We start from the raw sequence: 22,718 nt of genomic DNA on the forward strand, positions 1-22,718 counted from the left end.
TCAGAATATATGGCTCATTTTATTCTGAAAACTGTATATTTGGGTGAGCTAGCACCAATATACTCATCTCTGAACGGCCAAAGAGCTAGCGCTTAGTGCGGTTAGCGGCTAATGCTAATACTGCTCCAGCAGTGCTAGCCAGGGTTAGCAGAAGGCTTTAGGCAGATAAAACTCATCTCTGAATGACCAAAGAGCAAGCGCTTCACGTGCTTATCAGCTAATGCTAATACAGTTAAAAAACTAAACTGAAACTCCTATATAATGCTGGCTTTACTGCTCCTTACAACCTGACTGGTAAAATACATACATAAGGCGCACTGACGATTTTGGGGAAAATGTAAGGATTTTATGTGCACCTTATTGCGAAGATTATGCTATTTCCTTAAATCAAATATCTTTTAAAATTACTTATAAAATTAAATATCCGAAAAATACCTTGTCACAATTCTCCTGTCTCCAATTGCCTGAACGGTACTCATAGACACCTCGTTGCTACACGTTCACCCTAAATATGCGTGTTAGAGCCTTTATGACATGACTAGCACTAGTCTACTGTCTACTACTCTACTGTATATTTCTATGTGGCCACTCTCCACTTTCCACAAATGTGTAGTGTTTACAGCATGGGCATATGGACAACATAATGTAACATTTTTGATAAATCAGTGATCCAGATCTTTTGCCACTCAATTCCGATACCTTGAAAATTTTGTGATCGGCCCCGATTTCCGATCACATGATCAGATCAAGGACATCCCTAGCAGTTTACAAACTTTCAAACACCACTCTATGTCAAAATGCATACAGGCCACTAAGAGTACAGTAAATAATGGGAGTGGGCAAAATGAGAATGGGTGAGTTTGCAAGTTTGACATGGTGGAGTGTTGTTTTTTTAGTGTTGTGAAGTGAACCAAGTGAAGGAAAGTCAGCCAGGATGCGTAGGACTACGTTGGGTGCAGTGGGTGCTGGGAGAGAGTCCTGATACCTGCTTGTCTTTGAGGCGCTCTCCATGGATGAGGAAGTCACTGTGGCCACTCAGCTCGGCGGGCATCACCTTGCACACGCCCACTCTGCTGAGCCCCCCACCTTCCTGCGCTAGCCAACCCCCACTCGAGTCATCCCGGGTCATGACCACCGCTTTGACGCGCACGATGTAACTGTCACTGCAGGAGAGAAAGAGAGAGAGAAAGAGGGGGTTGAGACTTTAATCTTCTCAAGCATGTGAGCAGGACAAACTCCACACCCACTAGAGAACATTTTCCATTCATCCGGGACTTTGCACAAAACACAACACAGAGCACACACAGCATTACGTCACGCGTGCAGGTAATCAAGCAACTCATCAACAACTCCAGCAGAACGCAGACTGAGAATGTCGTCTCCGTGTGGATTGGGTGTGTTTGTTACTCATGGCCAGGAGACAAATAATACAGAAGGAGAAATTCATTGTAAAAAAAAAACTTTCCCCTGGAGGATATTTGCACAGGAACTAGTCAAAAAGCTTGGGCACAGTTTACTTTCACATTCACTCAACTTGGCAATGCAAACAGCTCAGCGAGTCTTCTCCCTCTCTCCCATTATTCCTCTGTAATGCTTAGCAAAGCCAGGAGTCAGCCTTATATGGTAACCTGAGTCAGTGTGTTCAATAATTAACTAGGGAAGGAGAGAATGAGAGAGGGAGAGAGGGAGAAAGTGAAGGTGGGGGAGAGAGAGAGAGTGAGGGAGAGAGAGAGAGAGAGAGAGAGACGGGTAAGGAGGTGAAGCCATGTCTCAGGACCAAGGAGCCACTAAATCAATACATTCCAAGCACAAGAGGAAGGCATCAAGAGCTTCTCTTTCTCTCTCTATCTCTCTCTCTCTCTCTCTCTCTCTCTCTCACACACACAAACACATACATTAGTGGAGGTGGGAATCTCTAGGCACCTTACCATTTGATACAATTAAGATTCAGAGATCTGCGATGCAATTATAAAATGATTATCGATTAATCTTGATGCATCTTTTTCTTCTATACTGCATTTCTTTATCCTCATCGCATGACATGAAATCTCGCTATTTAATAGGCTTTTTGACACTATTCGTATTTACCTAAAAATGTATTATAGCATAAGTTATTAGTTATTAAAGCATAGTTATTTCAAAATACAAACATCTAGTATTAATGGATTAATTAAACAATTTGTAACTTATTAAAAGAAGAAGGTGATTACAAAGTTAAGGCTGACCAGGGTATGGTATTGTATATACAGTTTGATCAAGTATTATGCAAAGTATATAATAGAGTGTGTAAAGATATAAAAGAGTGTGTGTGTGTGCGAGAGAGAGAGAGAGAGAGAGAGAGAGACTCTGAGGCTTTTTTGGATGTTGTTTTAACAGTTTGTAGGAAAATGAGGCATGGATGAAAGTAGTGGATGGCTTAAAAGGGATCTTGACCCACGTTTCAAGTGATCTGTATCTGTGTGTAATGTGAACGAATCTGTCCCTGAAACGCCTGACATGCGCACACTGATACGTGTATAAACGTTGCCTTCTTCACCAACAACAAAAAACAACATATTTGAGAGACGACTCGTAGCTTTATAAAGGGAAATAGATGCATTAGCAGCTCATATGTGGAGAATCTATTGCTGTGGTGGAGAGTAAACAGCTCTAAAGTACAGGCTCAGGTCGAGGAGGTAAAAAAGGACAGGCGGTTTGCTTTTGCTGTTTTTGAAGATATAGCTGCACAGCTGCACCAAGAGATGTGTGGGTAAGAGTGAGAAGCACTTAGCACATGCGTAAAGGTAAAAAGACACATGAATTCCATTTTGACCGTTTACATTCATGTCGCATGTCCATGGATTGGATTCGTGTCTGATTTAGAACCTCATATAAAAGTGACACAAATCTGATTTGAAAAAACCCTGGTAATGTGAACGTAGTCAAATTGTGTACCCGTTATGCAAAATGCTGGCAGGTCTGAATCAAGTTTTGGCCTTTGCAAATCGATTCGGAATCATCCAATCATCCAATCCAATTGCAATCAAGTCCAAATTAAGATGCAGCGAAGAATCGTAAATGTCCCTCATTTCTACACATTAGAGGGCCTATTTCGTGTTTTGCTTTACAAATGCCATAATACAGGATTGTACACTGAAATAGAGATTCACTACGGGCAGAACTTGTAGAGACCTCTACAAGAGAGGGATGTGATTAGAGTAAGTAAAGAAACACAGAAAAGGGGGGAGGCCCCAGCTCTGTAAACCTGGCACCAGGCCATGCCCGCTCCTTCAGCATGTTTTAAGATTATTTCGCCTTTTCATGGCATATGTAATTAATATACACAGAGTCTATGGCATGCTGGGTTCAGCCTGCACGCTGTGGCTTCACTCGTGGAAAGGTAGGGAGAGAAAGAAAGACAGAGTGTATGTGTGTGTGTGTGTGTGTACGTGTGTGTGTAATAAGTAGGGGTGTCACGATCTCGATATTTTATCGAAATCGAATCGAAATGAGGTCACGATCTCGAGTATCGAAGTCAAAAAGAGGATCGACGATCCCTCCCGCGCGCGCTACGCAAATAGCGCAGCGCGCTACGCAAATGGTGCGGCACCAACACAGCGCATCCTATTCATTTAAATAGAGATAGCCACTGCATGAGCGCAGTCGGCGGGAGTGTGATTACTGTTTTTATCTGTCCAACGGGGGAGGGGGGGCGGGGGTTGGGCGCGCAGGTTTTGTATCTGTATCTAACGGAGGGGTGGGTGCGCGCAGGTGAGAGCGTGTGAACTCGCTGAAATGCGTGTGTCAGTGTGACTTGAGAACACTGACTATAGATCACAGTGAGGTGGATTAAAAATCTTAAACTTATAATTGACTACACCTGTTGCTTTCCATTGAATTAAAAAAACATCTTTCTCTCAGATAAAGTAAACACAAGTGTGTTTCTGACTAAAATAAAAGCTTTTCAGGAGAGATATAAGTTATGTGTAAATATTTATAAGACAATACCCACATCACTTATCTAACCAGCCTGTACTGATTTCTGCCCCCCAATAATGCTTTCAATAACCTCTTGTAACCCCTGGGAGCCAGGGGTTACACTCTAATAGCCTTTAATAGTCTTCAGTAGCCTTTAAAAGACTTACCTGGCGGCCGTGGTGTGTCCACTAAACTCCGTAGTTATAAACATCCTGAGGTTAGCAGCGCGCTAACTGACCTGTTTATAATGTAATCCGAGCAGTGCCTCCGTGTCGGCTGTTCTAACCTGCTGCTGTTAGCTGCTTGGGCTGAAAGATGAACTGTAGTGAGCTGTATTATCCGGTTAGTGGGGTTAAAACCTTTATTTGTTTACAGAAACAGTAAAAACGGACTGGCTGAGCTCTGTAGCCCGTGGCTGGGCTGTACTGAAGTAGTGACTGAGTGAAGAGAGCGGGGCTTGTACTGCTGCTGCTAGTGGTTGGATGAAGAACTGCAGCTTCATGTAATGAGCAGTTTCACCAGCCATCCACACACAGCTCTGATAAACTGCTTGTTTTAATAGTGCACACTGTTGCTACCAAAAAAAGTCACTAGATGGCATTACCATATATATCTTAATAAATAATAATAATAATATTTATAATATTTATAATAATAATAATAATAATAATAAATATATTATTTAAATTTTATGAGGCATAAAATAATAACAAGAAAAAAAAACAAGAAAATCGAGAATCGAATCGAATCGTGACCCTCAAATCGAAAATGAAATCGAATCGAGGATTTAGAGAATCGTGACACCCCTAGTAATAAGGGCTGTGGGATTAGAATTAATGACTAGGGAAGTCCAGAGGGAGAATGCCCGTCTAATGTACTGGCGCTGAGAGGGAGCAAAACCAGGGAGCCTCCACATGCCAAAGTCATCGGATATCAATCTGTAATTCAAATCAAATCAAATGCAAAGCCCAATAAAACGAGGTGTTCCTCCTAATCGGTCGGGGGAGTGCCGGAGTTTAACAGTCTAATCTGCAGCTGGCGATGTGATTCCCGGCCCTGCAGGCGCGTGTGCAGCAGAATTCTGGAGTTTTGGAGTGAGGGGCACTCGGTTTGCCCCGTTCCTGGAGAATTTCACCTTAACAATTAGCATAGCATAGTGCTTCAAAAGCTAACTACCACAATAGTTTCCAGGTCCGAATTAGCGTGCTTTTATGAAGAATGTGGAAGAAAAGTCACTTAAAGGCTCAATTCTATTCCACCCCTTGGTGTTACCACTTAGCCATCTAGGGAAAGGGTGTCCAGGTTCTTGTTAGGCTGGAGGGATAGGGGAAGTGTTACATGGCACACATCCAATGGAGGACTACGAGAATCACTGGCAAGGTGGCGGAACAAACAACCAAAAAACCCACAAATTATTACCATAGTGTAAAGTGCAGTTCCAATGTTTTATGACCCTTTTCTTCCTAACAAGCATAACAAAAATCACTAGTAGTTTGTTTCAGTAGCTAACTTTCCTATTCCACCTTAAATGGTGCAACCCTTGGCCATTTCAGACATAAAGATGGAAACGTTGAGCACAGTTTTACTGCCACTGTTACTTTCTTAGCACCAAGCTGCAGTGAAAACACACAGACTGAGCAGCTGCCTGTCCGATGAACAAAGCACGAGGATAAAATCAGTCAGTTTATTTAGGTAATATATTGACCAAACAGACCATGTCAACAGACATAAAACAGAGCATTTCAAAATAATCTCCAACAGATAGACCTGTCACAGTGATCACATATTGTACAATATATGGACAATTCCTCAAAAACTTTTGCTGACCAAGATATTGTCTATTATTTTTACTTAGTAAACTGATCAATCAATCAAAAAAAAAAAAAAACGGACGTAGTAACCTAAATGATTAAACTAAAAACTAAAAATTTTTTGATCTGTGGCAAAAAGTAATACAACCCAAACCATAATAATGTTACTATTGTCTATTTATTTTAACACACTAAGCACACTTTATTTCAATAAATATATATTTATATACATTTATATCTAAACATGCCTAAAATGCCCCATCTCACAATCAGATTTCATATACTGTACATGCTCATTCTCACTTCTAATATTCATGATGAGGTTTTTGCACCCATCCTCCACCATCACCTGTCTCCTCCCTTTCAGTTATTTCACTCAAGCTCATATACAGTCTGACCTTTAGTTCAAAGCAGAATCTGCCGGAACTACAGTCCAAAGTTCTCTGAGCTCACTCCCTCCTTCCCACAGACTCCTCCCAGATTATAGTGATGGGACGATACACTTTTTTCAGCTCCGATCCGATAGCAATATAAAACTGATATAAGATTGCCGATACCGATACAAATACCGATACTTTTAGTTTATTAATAGTACTATGATTAAGGTTAAATAATGCGGCTGAAACAGACCACACATCCCTTTTAAGAGTATCCACAGGTGCATTTAATGTAAATGCATTCAAAAGTCATTTATTCGACACACTTCATATGCAATTACACAATAGTTTCCTTTCAAATAAAATGTTTGAATTTTTATTAAATATAAAAAAAAGTAAAATATTAAATACGTTAAATATTAAATTCAGGGCATTTTTTGCAACGGTTGTGCAGGAGACTTTTATTTTGACAGGTAGCGTAGAGGATTAGCTGCAATAGCTAACGGCTAACTGGCGATGCTACCTGTATTTCCGAGCTAAATTAATCACTGTTTTTTAATAACAGATTGATTTCTTAGTGCTGGTTAGGGTTGGTAGGATCTGTGGTTTGATATTAGATGTGGATTATGGCTGTAGTTCACTTAAGATAGTTATTTATTACATTCACAATGCCGGAATGATTTTGCTAGCTAGGCTAACAGACTGCAGATCTTAATGGAGATGGCTAACGGCTAAGTGGCAATGCTAACTGTATTTCCGAACTAAATTAATGACTGTTTTATAATAACAGATGGGTGTGTTTGTGCTGGTTAGTGTTTGTAGATGCTGTGGTTTTATAGGATATGTGGATTATGAATAAAGTTTACACCTGTCTGTAGTTCATACCTTCACAACACCGGAATGCAGCTGCTGTCAGTTCAGTGCTAGCTAGGCTAACAGACTGCTGGTGTTAATCTGTTTACCTCTCAGACGCTGACTTTACATGTACCGTTCTGCTGTACAGCGTTTCCAAAGTGAAAACTCTCCAGATAATGGACTTTTTTTGTAGATAAACAGCTAAAGTTACTCAGTCAGCCGCAGACTGAAGCTGCTGGGGGTTCAGGGTAAACTGTTAAACTGGAATCCTGATCAGGGATGCGTTTTGTGTTAACGTTATGGCGGATTTATTGTTCAGCTCAAGCTTTGGACTGGAATATGGATCGGTAAGTGGATCGGCAGCGCCCGCCCGATATCCGATTCGTCGGATTACGTCAATATCGGCCCCGATACCGATATTGTATCGGATCGGTCCCATCTCTACCAGATTATATAAGATGACTGCACATACCATGACACTCCCTAGTGTAATGACTTCCCAAACTTCACAATTTACAGTACCAGTCAAAAGTTTGGACACACCTTGCATTTATTTATTTTTTCATTATTTTAACATCTTCTACGTTGTAGATTAACACTAAAGTCATCCAAACTATAAAGAAAAATATACAGAATTATTTAGTAAGCAAAAACATAGTAAGCAAAACAGAATATGTTTTATATTTTAGATTCTTTAAAGTGCTTTGCACAACTTGATTGGATTTTCTCAGTCAGCTTTATGAGGTAAAATCACCTGGAATTCAGGCTTTCAGTTAACAGCTGTGCTGAACTTGTCAAGAGGTACTTATTTACTTGAATATCTTGTGTCTTAATGTGTTTGAAAGCATCAGTAGTAAAGTTATGAAGAGGTAGAGTTACAGGTAGGCCTGGACAATAATTCGATATCGGTATTTATCGCGATAAGAAATGTTTCAATAACGGTGATATCATTTTTGTGGTATATCGATATGTATTATTTACAGAATCTGTCACGGACAGGTGTTTTACTGGCGTCAGCTCGCCGCACACCTGAACACAATCAGCCTCCGTAGCTGGACTATCTCTGTGCGTGATGATGTAATCACATAGGCACGTAGCCAGATAGGCTAGGCTAGGCTAGGCTAGGCTAGATTTGGCTAGGCTAGGCTAGGCTCGGGTCCGCTACGCATCTAAAATGCCTCGCGCTGGAGCCAAACGGAGCCGGGACGAGCGGATCCAAGGCTAAGGTAGGCTCGGTTCGCATCTGAAATGCTCCGCGCTGGAGTGGAACGGAGCGGAACCAAGCCGAGCCTAGCCTAGCCTAGCCTCAGGTCCGCTCGGTCCGCCCACGGGTCCGCTCGGTCCACCCACGGGTCCGCTCGGTCAGCGGTCAGTCGCGGGTCCTCTTGGCTCCCAGCACGGGACATTTTTGATGCAAAATGAATGCCCCTGCCGATTCCACAAGTGATAAATTGAAGGAGGGAGGTCTAATTCAGTGGTGAGGATTTGGTTCAACTATCGAAGGTCTGCTAAACTTCAGTTTGCTGCAAATTGTGCCGGAGAGTGGAGCAGGTTAGCAGCGGTAACGTTAAAACATCTAATCTGTTCCACCACCTCAATCAGTTTCACTACATACAATATTTTCCTTATACTGGCTGAATCACTTTTATAGCGTATGTTGTAAGTTATTTAAGTTATTTAAAGTTTATGAATCCTTTAGGTTTGTTTATTTGACGGGGATATCATGTTCCTTTTATGTTTATAAAGTTGTATTTTGGCTGAAGCACTTTTGTAGCTTATATTGTAACTAAGTTATTTATAGTTGATAAAGCCTATAGGTTTGTTTATTTGACGGGAAAATCTTGTTGCTTTTATGTATATAAAGGCTTCTTTTATTCTTTGTCCTAGTTGAAACACTTTTGTTTTGATCTGTTAAATTTGTTTACAAAAGAATAAGAAGCTCTGCTTCTGTCCTAATTTAAAGTTATTTTTATTGGTAATAGTTATATAGGCTTATGTTTGACAGGGATGTCATGTTTTTATTTTGCTATATGCAAATAAAATTGAGCATTGATTTATCTTGACTATTTTTTATTTCTTAAGTATTATAATGTTTTCGTGAAAGGAGGTTTCAAAGACTTAAATTAAGTAGACAGTAGTAGGTACATATTTCCATTGCAGGGATTCTTCGCAGTTTTCTGTGGCCTTCTAAGTATTTATATCGATATCGAAATTATATCGTATCGACCGAAATTAAGGAATATATCGTGATATGAATTTTGGCCATATCGTCCAGCACTAGTTACAGGTATACAGTGAATAGCACTAATTGAGTAATGTTCTAATCCATATTATGCCAAGAACTACTTGTCATAAGTAACAAAAACAGAAATGAAGGTCAGTCAGTCCGAATTTTAATTTTACCACATAATCTCTTTTGTGTTCCTTCATATTCTGGATGACTTTAGTATTAATTTACTATGTAGGGGGAAAAAACTGATTCTGTATGTTTAAATATGACACTATGTTCTCTTTGATAAATATAAAGACCTCACTAATAGGTATTTTAGTTTCTTTTTTTATAATATATATTATAGAGCATTTAATTCGCTAAAACAATAGCTGTGCTATATTGTGTGCCAACACAACACTAACACTAAACACAATTTAACACATTAGTTATGATAGTCACGATACAGCAATACAATATAAAACACAGTACTCTATAAGACTTGAATGACTTAATAAATAAATAATTAATAAAATAGTAATTAAAATAGGTACAATAGGTTTACTTTTAAATAAATGTAGGTCACTCTCTAAGGCATGTTTCTTCTTTGCTTCTCCAGCACTGTACTGTAATTACTAATGTAATTATTGAGTACTGGATGTTTGTAGCCTATTTCATACACATATTGATCTATAGAAATAGACAAAAGCACTCAGAGTAGCAGATATGTGTCTGTACCTCTGTCTGTACAAAGGGACTAACAGCAAATTCGTTTTTTTTTCATCTACCCACTTCTCTCCTTTAAACTGGTGGGAGGCCTGATATTACTCATTATTTGTCAGCTGTAGTTAAATATGACATTTAAAAATGACCATTTTTATGTGTACATGCTTTTGTGCCAATGAGCAGCTCCTGGGCATGTGGTGTATGTAGGTGGGTAGGGAACACGTACACACTACTACGCAGTGGTCAGCAAAAAACTGCATGACCCTGCATCCCTCCAGTGACGGGTCAATATCGCTAGTGCCGCCCTCTTCCTTACACACCAGCAGATCAGCACCATCCGCTTGTTATTTATCCAAGATGGATAAATGAGGACTATGTGGTGACCACAGTTTTAGATGGAAGCTTATTAGGAATCCAACCAAATGAATCCTCACTAAAATAGACGTAGGACAGAACTTGGAGGACTTGTCACTTGTCGCAAACAGGCAGGAGAGAGAAAATGTCACCGATATATGTGTGTATTTGTGTGTGTGTGGTACACGGGTCTGCGTGTGAGTCATTCTATCCATCTGTGATGTGGAAATTCACAAAAACATGTCTCTCTCTTCTTCGCTCTCTCTCTCTTTTTTCCTTCTTTTTCATCTCCTCCGGTTTTGAAGCCGTCACCCTCTCGCCCACCGCAAGTGTACAGTACTGGGGTCTTCGAGTGCTGGACGGTACCACGAGGTGGGCGAGCAATGAGGTTGAAATGATGTTGAACAGTCCTTCCTCTCAACCTGTGTGGTCTTGCGTCAGCAAAAAATACAAAAAAATACTTTGAGCTTGAGCGGAGTTTTGAAATAATTAAATTATGGTAGGATAAATATATGTGACGAAGAGTTTTGAAAAAAATTAATTATGGTAATAGAAATATATGTGAAGAATAGTTTTGAAATAAATTTATTACGGTAGGAGAAATATATGTAAAGAAGAGTTTTGAAATAATTAAATTATAATTAAATTACTATACAATCTATCTCTATTAGAAAAATTAGACATTGCAATGTTTTTTTTTTTCGATTATATATATCGCGATATTAATTAATGCAGGACCCGTGAGGTCACCAGCCCCGCCCCCATCTCTCGCATCAAAGATCCGGACAGACCGAGAGCTGAGTCAGCGCTTTAGAGTCAGCTAAACACTCTAAACCCGAGGAAAACAGCAAAACAACACTAATCGGCCCTTTAATCAGGGCATTTAAATGGCCTTTTAAAAGTTAAATATCTCTTATCTTTGTTCACATCAAACTCAACACCACCCCCCATCATCTCCTAGCTCCACATAACAGAGGGGGTCTAGCCTTTTACCACAAAACAGAAGCCATCCGAACTCCAGCCTAAAGTTCTCCAGCCCTCCTCTCCGACATTATTATATGATTGGCCTTTAAATTTACATTATCGTATATTGCTTAAACACAGTGTTTGGTGGTATGTAGCAACCCAATATTTCCTAACTATATCAAACTTGGGCCCAAACCCATTTCTCTTTTGTACCCCTATCCCTTGTTTTGAGTGTAACCATGCCCTTTCTAACAGATTTATAAAGAAAAGAAGTAAAATCTTCCCTTTTAGGACCGGTACAACCCTTCAAGCACCTGATACAGATAGAGCTGAAGTTCAGCAACCTAGCGTTAGCTGCTGGTTAACTAGTACACTTTCGGGCATTGTATGTCTTAAGAAAGGGGTCAGGAAGTGCAGCAATTAATTATTATGGTCTATTCCTTAAGTTCTCTGTAATGGGGAGCAGAAATGAGCTTTTATTATCTTTTATTAAATTTTTTTTTGTTCTATCTTAAATGCCATAGCCTCTGCCATCTGTTGTACCATTTAAGGTGAAATGGGATAGGTAGCTATCTAGAAAGCTACTGAGACAAACTACTAGTGATTTTTTCATGCCAGTAAAAAATGTCCATATAACCCTGAAACTACACATTAAACTATAGTAATATAGTGGTTATAATACTTTTTAGCAAGAAAAATACTGAAAACTCTCCATTTGAAGGCCCCTGTAGCCCAAACCCTTTGCCCATACCCCTTTAATCTAACAAGAATCGGGACACCCCAACCCCTTAAGGGATGCATACGCAAAACAAAAGAGTAGCGCTAAGGTGGAAGGCCAAGGGGTGAAACTGGATCGGGGCCATAACATCACAGTATCAGACCATATTCAAATCTGGATTAACAGAGTTGGTGACCTCGTGTTTCCTGAATTATTCTGCATCTTCATGCCAAAAACGTCAGTATAAACCTGGCACAGTTTGATTTGATTGTTTTGTTTTATTTACTTTTCCTAAAATGACTTCAAACAGAAGCTTACACAATACTGTAAATGGAAAGAGGAAATGACCTGTTTATTTCATTTTTCTGGATTGTAAGCTGTGCTTTAAAAACAAATTGAAGCTGCCAACTAATGGCACACAGTGACAGACAGGGATTCACTTACATACAATATACAATTTATACATTTGTTCGATTATATAATGCAAATGTAATGGAGAGAGAATCATAATGGTTGTGTTTCTGACATATACTGTAATAGGGGTGTGCCATATCATATCGTGCGCGATAATATCGCCAACATTTTTGAATATCGTGAATGATATTATACCCTGAAATATCGTGTCATATCACCCACCCCTATCCCATCTGGGTACTACTTTTTTACTGTTTTTAGCAAAAGAAAAAATCACACTGTTCTCATTATATCTGTCCAGTATCACTTATTTTACTTTAATCCTGAATATATGGAGATATTTGGAGTGCATTAATATATTTTTGTGATATTATTTTAGGGCCATAATCACCCACCCCTATACTGTAAGACTTCATATTCCATCCAATTTTGATACAGCACTATTTTTAGAGGAAAAATATTTGATAGCTACTGACTACTAGGGGTGGGCAATATTATATCGCGTACAATATATGGTGACACAGAAATATCATAATATTAAAAATCCATATCGTGATAATAGGGCTGTTCTGCCTTAAAAGTAGTCTATTATTTACTGTGAAGCTTTAGGTGTATTTATTGTATAATTGTTTTAGTTTGCAGTTTATATGCATGCACTAAATATTCTACAATATTATTTGCTGCATTATATTATTTTATGCAATATTATTTATTTTGCCACATTATGATTATACTGTTATACTATTATACTATATTCCTATTATATATTATTATATATTCCACATATTTTAGTTTTCCTATATCGCCAAGTATATCGTTATCGCAAAAATACCCTGAAAAATCGTGATATTATTTTAAAGCAATATCGCCCACCCCTACTGACTACACTAAGTTAAACAAGTAGGCAATTATTTAAACCTAAAGGCCAAAAATGAATCACACACAAGCAAGCCCTGTATAGCAAAAAGTACCTCATTAGGAGAGACACCAAAACACAATGAAAAAAGAAGAAAAGACAAACTACATACTACCTCATACTAAGTGTCATATCTAAAATCTAGTCCTATCTGCAAGCAGACATTGCATTACCACTGCTAGTGTAACACATTCTGCAGTCATGCTAATCTGCAGATTGTAGATGTAAGTTTCGTTCTCTATGAAGAAGGAATACCATTCCTGCTCTCTCTCTCATTGTCCTTATTCAAAATGAAGACTTGTATTTAAAATTGTGGAGCAGAGTGAAAGGATGGCCCACCCAAAAAATGCATGGTACAATATTGCGTATATAGTAAAAAATATAATTTTAATCCTAAATGTTACTTGTTTTATTTGCATTCTATTTAAATGCATCGTTTTTCTATTCTCTTACTTTTCATACTTTTCTTACAAAAATTACTAATTAAAATAACACTGGTAACCTTAAAAATAAAAAACAAAAACAACTCATGACAAGTCTGTCAAATCAACACATATGGTAACCTAAGACTCGATTTGTACACAATAAGTTGTTTGGACAGGTTAGCTGTAAATCAGGAAACTCCCACAAACAGTTCTGAATGTGTGTAAGAGGAGCTGTTTTTGCAGGTGTAGATTGAAAGGCTGAATGGCCCTTAGCAAAGGCATCTAAAAATCACTAAACTTACACAAAAAAACACTGCAAGCAATCTACAACCAAATAACATTATATAATACTTTACTAATTCAAGAATACACTTTATATTTAAACCACTGCTGCCTTTATCATCTTCCTGCACCACCAGTGTACAACAAAGAAGGAAATGGGCCTTTTAATTTCTTACTTTAAAACTACTAAACTTACATTTTATATTCATTAAATGTATAATGGTTAACCCCCTTCACATTTCTGTACTTAAGAGATGAGCACAGTTTATTTTCATCCTGGTTCAGAGTGCATATTTTTATCATACAATTTATAGTATGTTTTACACTATAAGATGCACTTAAAATCCTTTAATTTTCCCAAAAAATATCAGTGAGCCTTATAATCCAGTGCACCTTATGTAAAAATTTTACCAGTCAGGCTGTAAGAAGCAGTAAAGCCACTACGCTGAAGTACAGCGTTATACTGGAGTTTTAGATTAGTTCTCCAGCAAAATTAGCATTAGCTGCTAACTGCGTTTGGCCATCCAGACTTGAGCATTGTTGGACTGTAGCCTGCTGCAAACCCTGGATAGCAGTGCAGGAGCAGCATTAGCATTAGCCGCTAACCACAGCGCTAGCTTTTTTGCCATTCAGATGGGAGTATATCAGACTGTAGTCTGAGCGTTTAGCATGTTAGAACAAGCTATGCAGGATGAACTGCTAGCTAATATCGCTCTGGCTTACCAGAACACTCAGGGTTCCTCAGTGTAGCGCTGTCAGGCGAGGGGTGGATAATAAATTCACAAATGACCTGGGAGTCTTATATCAACTCATGCACTTCCTCACATAAAAACAGCCAATCACATCTAGACTAACTGTTGCTAATGCAATGTGACTTAGCAGCTGAACATGCTTGGAGGAGACACAAAATTAGCATTACAATTCTACATCATCTAACGGACATCTGCACTGGCATGCATTTAGCACAGAGGGGCCATCTCACCGACCCAGACAGTACCCCAGTCTTGGATGACTGTGGTAAAATTGGTGATTTTCTGATGATAGATTACTTAAGGGACCAAACCTCAAGTCAGAAATATGTGGATTTACAGTTTGTAGGCAGTTTTACACACTCAATATTAAAAGGGTACTGTCACTTTAGTGGTACTGATACAATATTTAGACACTATATACTATGATTTAAAATAACAACTAGCAACTAAATGACACACAGGCCTAGGCTTTACCTGGTTTATAATGTTCACATTAATGTCATGTCAAAGACTTACACACTAAAAATCCTCAAAAATATTCAGCACTCAGTCCCAGCTATGTATAAAAAGAAATTCCAGACACAAGACCCAATCTGATCAGTGTTCCGGCCATTTAGCAGTATTATTACTCTGAGCGTCTCCTTACAGAGATGCTAATCTGTCTAAAGTATCTGATTATGTTTTGAATGTCCCATTTAGCATTATGGGACACTTACCATCTGGCATGTGGGGCGAAAAATAAGGGTTATAGTATTACAGGCTTTCACCGCAAAACAGAGCACAGACATGAGCACAAATATATATATATATATATATATATATATATATATATATATATATATATATATATATATATATATATACATATACACAAAGACAAACACACACACACACAGGAGTAACAGAATGTACGAAGGCGTCTGAAGCCATGACTCCTTCTGCTCGATGCTATCCCAGGCTGGAAGGTGTCTCACTGCGTCCTCTCTCCCATCTGTGCTCGGGACCGTGTGCACAGGAGCCGGCCCGGGGCCAGCATCACACCCCGGCCGTATCAAAGCCAAGCAACAGCTCAAACACACATACAATTATTCTCTAAACACAGAGTGTGCTGGATGCTCCGGTTCACAGCGTGCACATTCAGAACACTCTGAGCTAGCAATGCGTCCAGGTTTCATTCAGCTGCTACTCTCTCTGTCTCAACCATGCTGACAAAGCAGAACCCGCTTCTCCTAAAGATGGACACGAGAACTGCACTGCCTAGAAAGAAACAACAGACTAAAGAAACATATAAATAAATAAAAATATGAATGCACTGATGTAAAATGCATTTGCCGTAATGGTAATACTAATAATATTTATTATTATCTAGACATAAAATGCAGCAAGCATTAGAAAAGGTCAGATCAATCTGAGGATAGACATCTTTAAGATGTAGAGCCTTATTTTAAGGGACATCCGCGCAACTTGATTTAGTGGGTCTAAATGTACTAATGTAATAATTCTCTTAATTAAGCATGGGTGTCTTTTGGGGCATAATGTGCAATTAATATTGCTTTGTGTCCATGTTCACATGCACCTGTAGACATTTCACCGCCAGTGTAGCAATTCATTTCATTCAGTGGCGGACCTGAGTTTTCTGTCGCAAATATGCAAGAAATTTACCTGAACACAATTAACGTCCAGACCATCACACCCTTTGGTATATTCACAAGCACCGTTAAACTATTTAAACAACGCCGGCATGAGGAGAGAAAATAGATTGTTAGCAGAGTATAATATAGCAATGAGCATCACAATTCGCCTTGCACAATGTGTAAAATAGGGACTGTAATGATGATTGAAAATACTTAGATTTTTTAGTGGACACTGTTAGGGTGCATTCACACCTGCCATGTACTCAGGCAGGCTAATGTCATCCAATGTCATCAACAATAGAAGAAGAAAAAGGACTGGTGTTGTGTTGAAACAGACCTATCCTTACTGTATCTACTGTAACTGTTTTAACTCTTATTTATGAACAGAAATAAAAGGATTACATGACATATGAGGTAAAAGGCAGAATATGTCTTGAAAAGGCAACTTGTCAACATGGACAACCTCCTACAAATCACAAATCAATGTAAAGTATAGGAGACATTGCCCACTCAGGTAATGTTTATGTGACGTAGCAAAGTTCGTTTGTGCACTTGCCAACTGCCGTGTGAAACCAAATCTACCTGGGCCGAATTTACCTTAGTTTAGTCCTTTCATAAGGATTTGTACTAACCTTCTGCACCTCAATTTATCCACCACCAATTACAGAGTATGTTATTGTTGATTTAGTTATAAGTTCTAATTGAAGATTAATAAAGACCACAGCAGGGCCAACTGTCCATATACTGTGTATACTGCTGTAGTTAGACAGAATCCATTTTTTACTTTTTTATTTTGATATCTGTAATCTTCCTGTCCAGAACAGCAGTCCTGTTTTTTCTTTATTTACTCACACCACAGTGTCTGCCCTACGAGCCATGTGAGTGTCATTCATAAGTAAGTGAGTGAGTGACGTGAGGGAGTGTCACAATGGGGTGTTAGCTGCCACATTCGGAAAGAGCCATGAAAAGCAGCGCTCGCTCAGTTTTGCTCAACTGATGATTAGTGCATATTTACAGAGGAAGAGAACAAACACATGCGTTTCGTAAATTAGCTTTTTTATTAAACACTGTGCGAATATAAAAGAGGATGAATAGAGATGACAGAGTCAAATTTTTATTTTAGGTCAGTGTGACTCAGGGCCCTAGAATGGAACTGTATTTATCTTGGCAGAGTTGAATAATGAGAGTTTGGTACTGTGGAAGTGACCACACCATGAACTGCAAACACTGTATACAGTATACTGTGATCATGAAAAATGTAGTTGGTTAATGTTCTTTCAACACTGATAATATCCTTGACATTTTTAAAACAGTATATATGTGGCTTTCATATACATATATTTTTTTATTTAATTCCTATTTTTTTCCCCATTTTCTCCCCAATTTACACGGCCAACTACCAAACCCACTCATTTGGACTCCCCCTATGACCCCCTATGAGGGTGAAGACTAGCACACGCCTCCTCCGATACATGTGTAGTCAGCCACCGTCTCTTTTTGAACTGTTGCTGATGCAGCCTTGCCAAGTAGCATCACAGTGCACGATGGCAAGCTACATGAATAGGATTCGAACCGCTGTGGCTTTTATATTGCCCAACTGAAAACTGGAGAATGGCTAATCACCACCGGACTCTGCTAGGTAAAAGAATATGGGATACAACCTAAAACATAAACTTTTTCTTTCAGAAGGGGAGCTTAAACTCAACATGTGACAAAGTGAAATTTAGAGAAGCAAGTTTCTATCTATGCTATGCTAAATTTAAATGGCTTTAAGATTTTTTATCTCCATCTAACCACAGAGGAGGACCACATAAAGAGAAATCACGCTCAAATTTCGAGAAAGCCAAGCTATTCAGGCTAAAAAAATTTAGCCAGCTAAACATATGCACATCATATGTGGACACAAAGGCGACAGCTACACAGTCTGGTATATCTCAGTAACAAATTATCCTAATTAGTGCAGTAAATCCACCAATAATCCACCAAGCAGAGTTTTTTTTCCATGAGCTCCAAAAAAAGTACTATTTCATTCAATAGAGATGGAAATATCAACCAGGCCAATTTTCAGCCAAAATTCTCTCATTGAGCTCTGTGAGGGTTCTCTCTTGGGGCTGCTTAATGACAACAAACTACAATACCTCATTGCTATCCATTTTATCAACATTTCTGCTGTTTATATTTGTAGAATGTGAACGAGTAACAAAGAGGGAAGAGAATGAAGACTTTTACCACTGCTGCCCAGACACCCCTCTCTAGAGTGCATCTTTCAGCACATACAGTGAGTAGCTACTAGCACAGCAACACAGCAGAACTAACAACTCTAACCAAATATAAAAGCCAACACTTCTGACCACATTTAATCACTGCCAAAAGCACAGCAGCAGCAGTGAGAAATCGAAATCACATTTAGAATAATGTATTATTATAACTACATAAGCAGCACTTTTCATTTTGTTTCTCTTTAAAAGCCCAGGGATTTCCACCAACTCACACAGTCCACCAACTCACATAGTCTGCTTTACAGCAGTCACTTCTCCTCAAAAGGTTTTAAAATATGATAGTGAGGAAGTGTGAGGCACCTTAACTGTAATGTTTTCTTTGACAACAAAAGAAGAAAACATGACAATTAAGGGATTTTCCAACCACCTTAAGGGATTTCCAGCCTCAAACTTCTCAAACTGAATTGATGAGGCTGATTAAGCATGGATGAGGTTGGTTCACTGGAAACATTTTTTTTAAACCAATAACAACTTAGCAGGAATGAAAGACACGTTACACACTATCTCATCCCAGAACTGCGTGGTGGTCACTGGGGTTTGGAGGATGGAAGTTGGAGAGTAAATTCAGCAACTAATGTAACAGGATGCTGCCTACACTGCATGGAGTCTCCAGACTGTTAGAGAGGCAGCCATGTACAGCTGATAGAGGGCTGTTAAATCCGGCCTATAGAGAGCAAAAGATGTCATCCTCGGGAGTAAAATCTCTTTGGCAATCTTTAGATAATGTATAGCTGTAAAATAATTCTGGTTTACAATTAGGCAAATGATTGTATTCATTGATTCATTCTTTGAAACCACACTATATGACAGCACTAACAGTGATTTTACTGTTGTGAATACTTGACGGACTACTGAATAAAAATGTGTACACTGTTTTTTCATCTAGTATGTGGTTGAACCCTGTTGCATCCAGTTGACATGATTAAAGGCATGATTTAAGATGAGTTGATGAGATAAGCCAGTGAATGAAAGTTGCACATGGCTGAGCTTGTGCAACCCTTTTCACCCTGTTAAGACCTAATGACTCGATTTTCGACACATTTTAGCCAATATACAGCTCTGGAAAAAAATAAGACCACTTAAAAATGATATGTTCTTTGATTTTACCAAATTGAAAACATCTGGAATATAATCAAGAGGGGGATGAATGATCACAAGCCATAAAATCAAGCTGAAATGCAGTGTGTAAGACTGGTGGAGGATAACGTGCCAAGATGAATGAAAAATGTGATTAAAAACCAGGGTTATTCCACCAAATACTGATTTCTGAACTCTTAAAACTTAAAAATTAATTTGAACTTGTTTTCTTTGAATTATTTGAGGTCATTTTGTTATTTAACCATTTCTCATTTTCTGCAAATAAATGCTCTTAATGACATAAAAATGAATGGATTTTTATTTGGAATTTGGGAGAAATGTTGTCAGAGAAACAGCTGCAGAAACTGAAGTGTTCTTGTTTCCAGAGCTGTATGTGTAGGATGGTATAGTTTTCTGGTTGGTAAAACAGTTGGTCCTGTGTTATCAGGTAAAAATGTTTTAATGTGATTTACAGGAGTTCAACCAGATATAACCCTGATAAAGACAGGGATGGCTCTGCACCCCATGTAAACCTGACCAGGAAAAGGAGATAAGAAGATGGATGGATGTACTGTAAACTCTCCCAAAACTCCCAGTTCTGCTGTACAGTGTTCTACAGCTGTAGTTTTATCTGTCACTGCACAGAACACTCACTCACTCACTCAGTTTTACAGTACTGCTGAAACTATTTATCTAATTCCTCTCTCACAATCCACCACAGTGTGACAAGAAATTTTAACTAAAATACACATCAGTATGATCGCATGTTATTAGAGTTATTTGGACTTTGTTGGATTTTCCTCTTTACACAGTCTTTTCTAGAAATTCTCAAACTAATTTGACTACAGAAAACATCAATACTAATACTGTAAAGGTTTATGGAATATAAATTGTCCTACAAATAATTGTGATAAACAATATTATTGACATTTTGTCTGTTATGTTTGCTCTAAAATATTTATTACACACAATTTACAATATCAAGGTCAACAAATAGTATTGAGCTCATATCTGTATATTGTACAATATATTAAAAGATTAGACCTTAACAGGCCTAACCATAACTGAGTTTAAATAAATAGCAGCAGACCTATTATAACTGGAGTTTTATACTGTGGCTCATTCTTATTTCCCCCCTTCACATCTAGGGGTAGGGTGTCCCGGTTTTTGTTAGGCTGGAGGGATAGAGGAAGTGTTTGGGGTATATAACCCTTCAAACAGAGATTTTTCAAATGCACACTCAAAACTGAGGGCTATAAGAATCACTGGCAAGATGGTACACAAGCAACCAAAGAAACCCATAAATTCAACATTTTTTTTTTGTTAAAGATTACAATTACCACTGCATTATCATAGTTTAAAGTATAGTTTCAATGTTCTACAGCCATTTTCTTTATAACATGCATAAAAAGTAGTAGTTTTCACAGTAGCTAGCTAGTTAGCTAACTAACTTTCCTTTCCACCTTAAATGGTTTAACAGACGGCAGAGGTGGAACAGAAAAATAAAATAAAATTTATACACCATCTGCCTATTTCTGAACACATACGATGCCCTAAAGTTTACTGGTTAACCAGAAGCTAAGTTGCTAAACTTTAGCGCTCCACTGCTATAGGTTATATAGGTGTTGGGTGCATGAAAGAGTTGTCCCAATTCTTAGAGGGAAGAGTTACATTTGAATACAAGAGGTAAGGGTCCAAAAAAGGAATAAGTTTGGGCCTGTTTCTGGTTGCAGCACTTTGAAAAATAGGTAACCCACGCTGATTTATTTAAAAATCTCATTTACCTGAACACACCAATCTTTCTTTTAAATGAATCGCAAACTCAAACAATACTCCCGCACTCGTGCCTTTTACCATGTTACCATGTGCCGGCGCTGCAGGCACTATGGTGCTGTTTTTTAGGCTGAAACTGATCAAATTCATTCTTCTTTTAGTTCTAATGTCCAGTCCAGCATATTTCGCTAATATGTGCTAGAGAGTAACACTGTTAAAGACATGCTCTCTCTCACAAACAATAACAGCATTCTAGACTATAGAAAATCCAATATGATGAACATTTCATTATGTACAGACTTACTGGAATGCTTTTATATGCCACATGACTTTCCGACTAACTACCACAGCTGAATAAAGGTCAACGACGGAAATGTGTCCAGTTGCCTGGTACTGTCTACCTTTAATGGGAAATCACCAAGGCCAGCTGTTCCTATCATTTAAAAGGTTACGGTTGACCACTAATCTACAGTGAAACGCAAGTTTTTCCAGATTGTTCAGGACAACATTGGTTGGTTCCTTCTGATTGCCTGTGTGACCCAGAGACAATATACTTGCTCTCTGACTGGGTACATATGCCCTCATTGACCACGCAATGACAAAGAGCTGTTTAGCTGCACTGCGTACATGCTAGCTGGGTATTTTGGCGTACGTGCAGGCCAGCGCAGGGCTGGAGAAGAGAGAAGTGGAGTGAAGTCAGCAGATCACAGGGTGGAAACGGTCAGATTTTTCTCTCCATAGTTTAGTCTATTTGATTATGATCAGGGGACACCCCGGTTACAATAGTGGACAATAGTTGCCATACAATGCACAATTGTGCCCTGTCTCACAGTCCCAAATAATGAGTCGCCACCTCTTCCCCAAGGCTTGGTGATTTTAACAATGAAGAACATCATGATGGCACAGCTAGAGGCTAATCCAATAATCTCTTGTCAATACTCATAGAGCTGAATCAGAGACAAAAGCTCTTGCCGGTTCCCAGACCTTTCCCACTTTGTGCTAGGATAAGTTATAAATAGAAACTGAATTCCTGTTTGCAGGACTGTGATACCTGTGATACCTTAGTCATAAATCCTAAAATTTAGTTTAGTAATAGGCAACCATGCACCAATAGAATGTTAATTTATTTAAACATGTGATCTTATTACTCTGCCATGGAACCCCCGCTTTCTTGTGAAGACTAACACATGCTT

General features: G+C 38.6%; 2 protein-coding genes across 3 annotated transcripts in view; one reads left to right on the forward strand and one right to left on the reverse strand.

The window, feature by feature from the left end:
* The window catches only part of phf10 (PHD finger protein 10), a 297,697-nt gene that overhangs the window by 211,629 nt on the left and 63,350 nt on the right, over positions 1-22,718 (forward strand). The window lies entirely within an intron of this gene.
* The window catches only part of spred2b (sprouty related EVH1 domain containing 2b), a 64,071-nt gene that overhangs the window by 24,245 nt on the left and 17,108 nt on the right, over positions 1-22,718 (reverse strand). For both annotated transcript variants that reach the window (XM_022686178.2, XM_022686179.2), the window contains exon 2: positions 986-1,163. In XM_022686178.2, coding sequence (XP_022541899.1) covers positions 986-1,163 — 178 coding nt within the window. The remainder of the gene's footprint in view (positions 1-985; positions 1,164-22,718) is intronic.

Source organism: Astyanax mexicanus, chromosome 7, assembly GCF_023375975.1.
Source record: "Astyanax mexicanus isolate ESR-SI-001 chromosome 7, AstMex3_surface, whole genome shotgun sequence".
NCBI classification, from domain to species: domain Eukaryota; kingdom Metazoa; phylum Chordata; class Actinopteri; order Characiformes; family Acestrorhamphidae; genus Astyanax; species Astyanax mexicanus.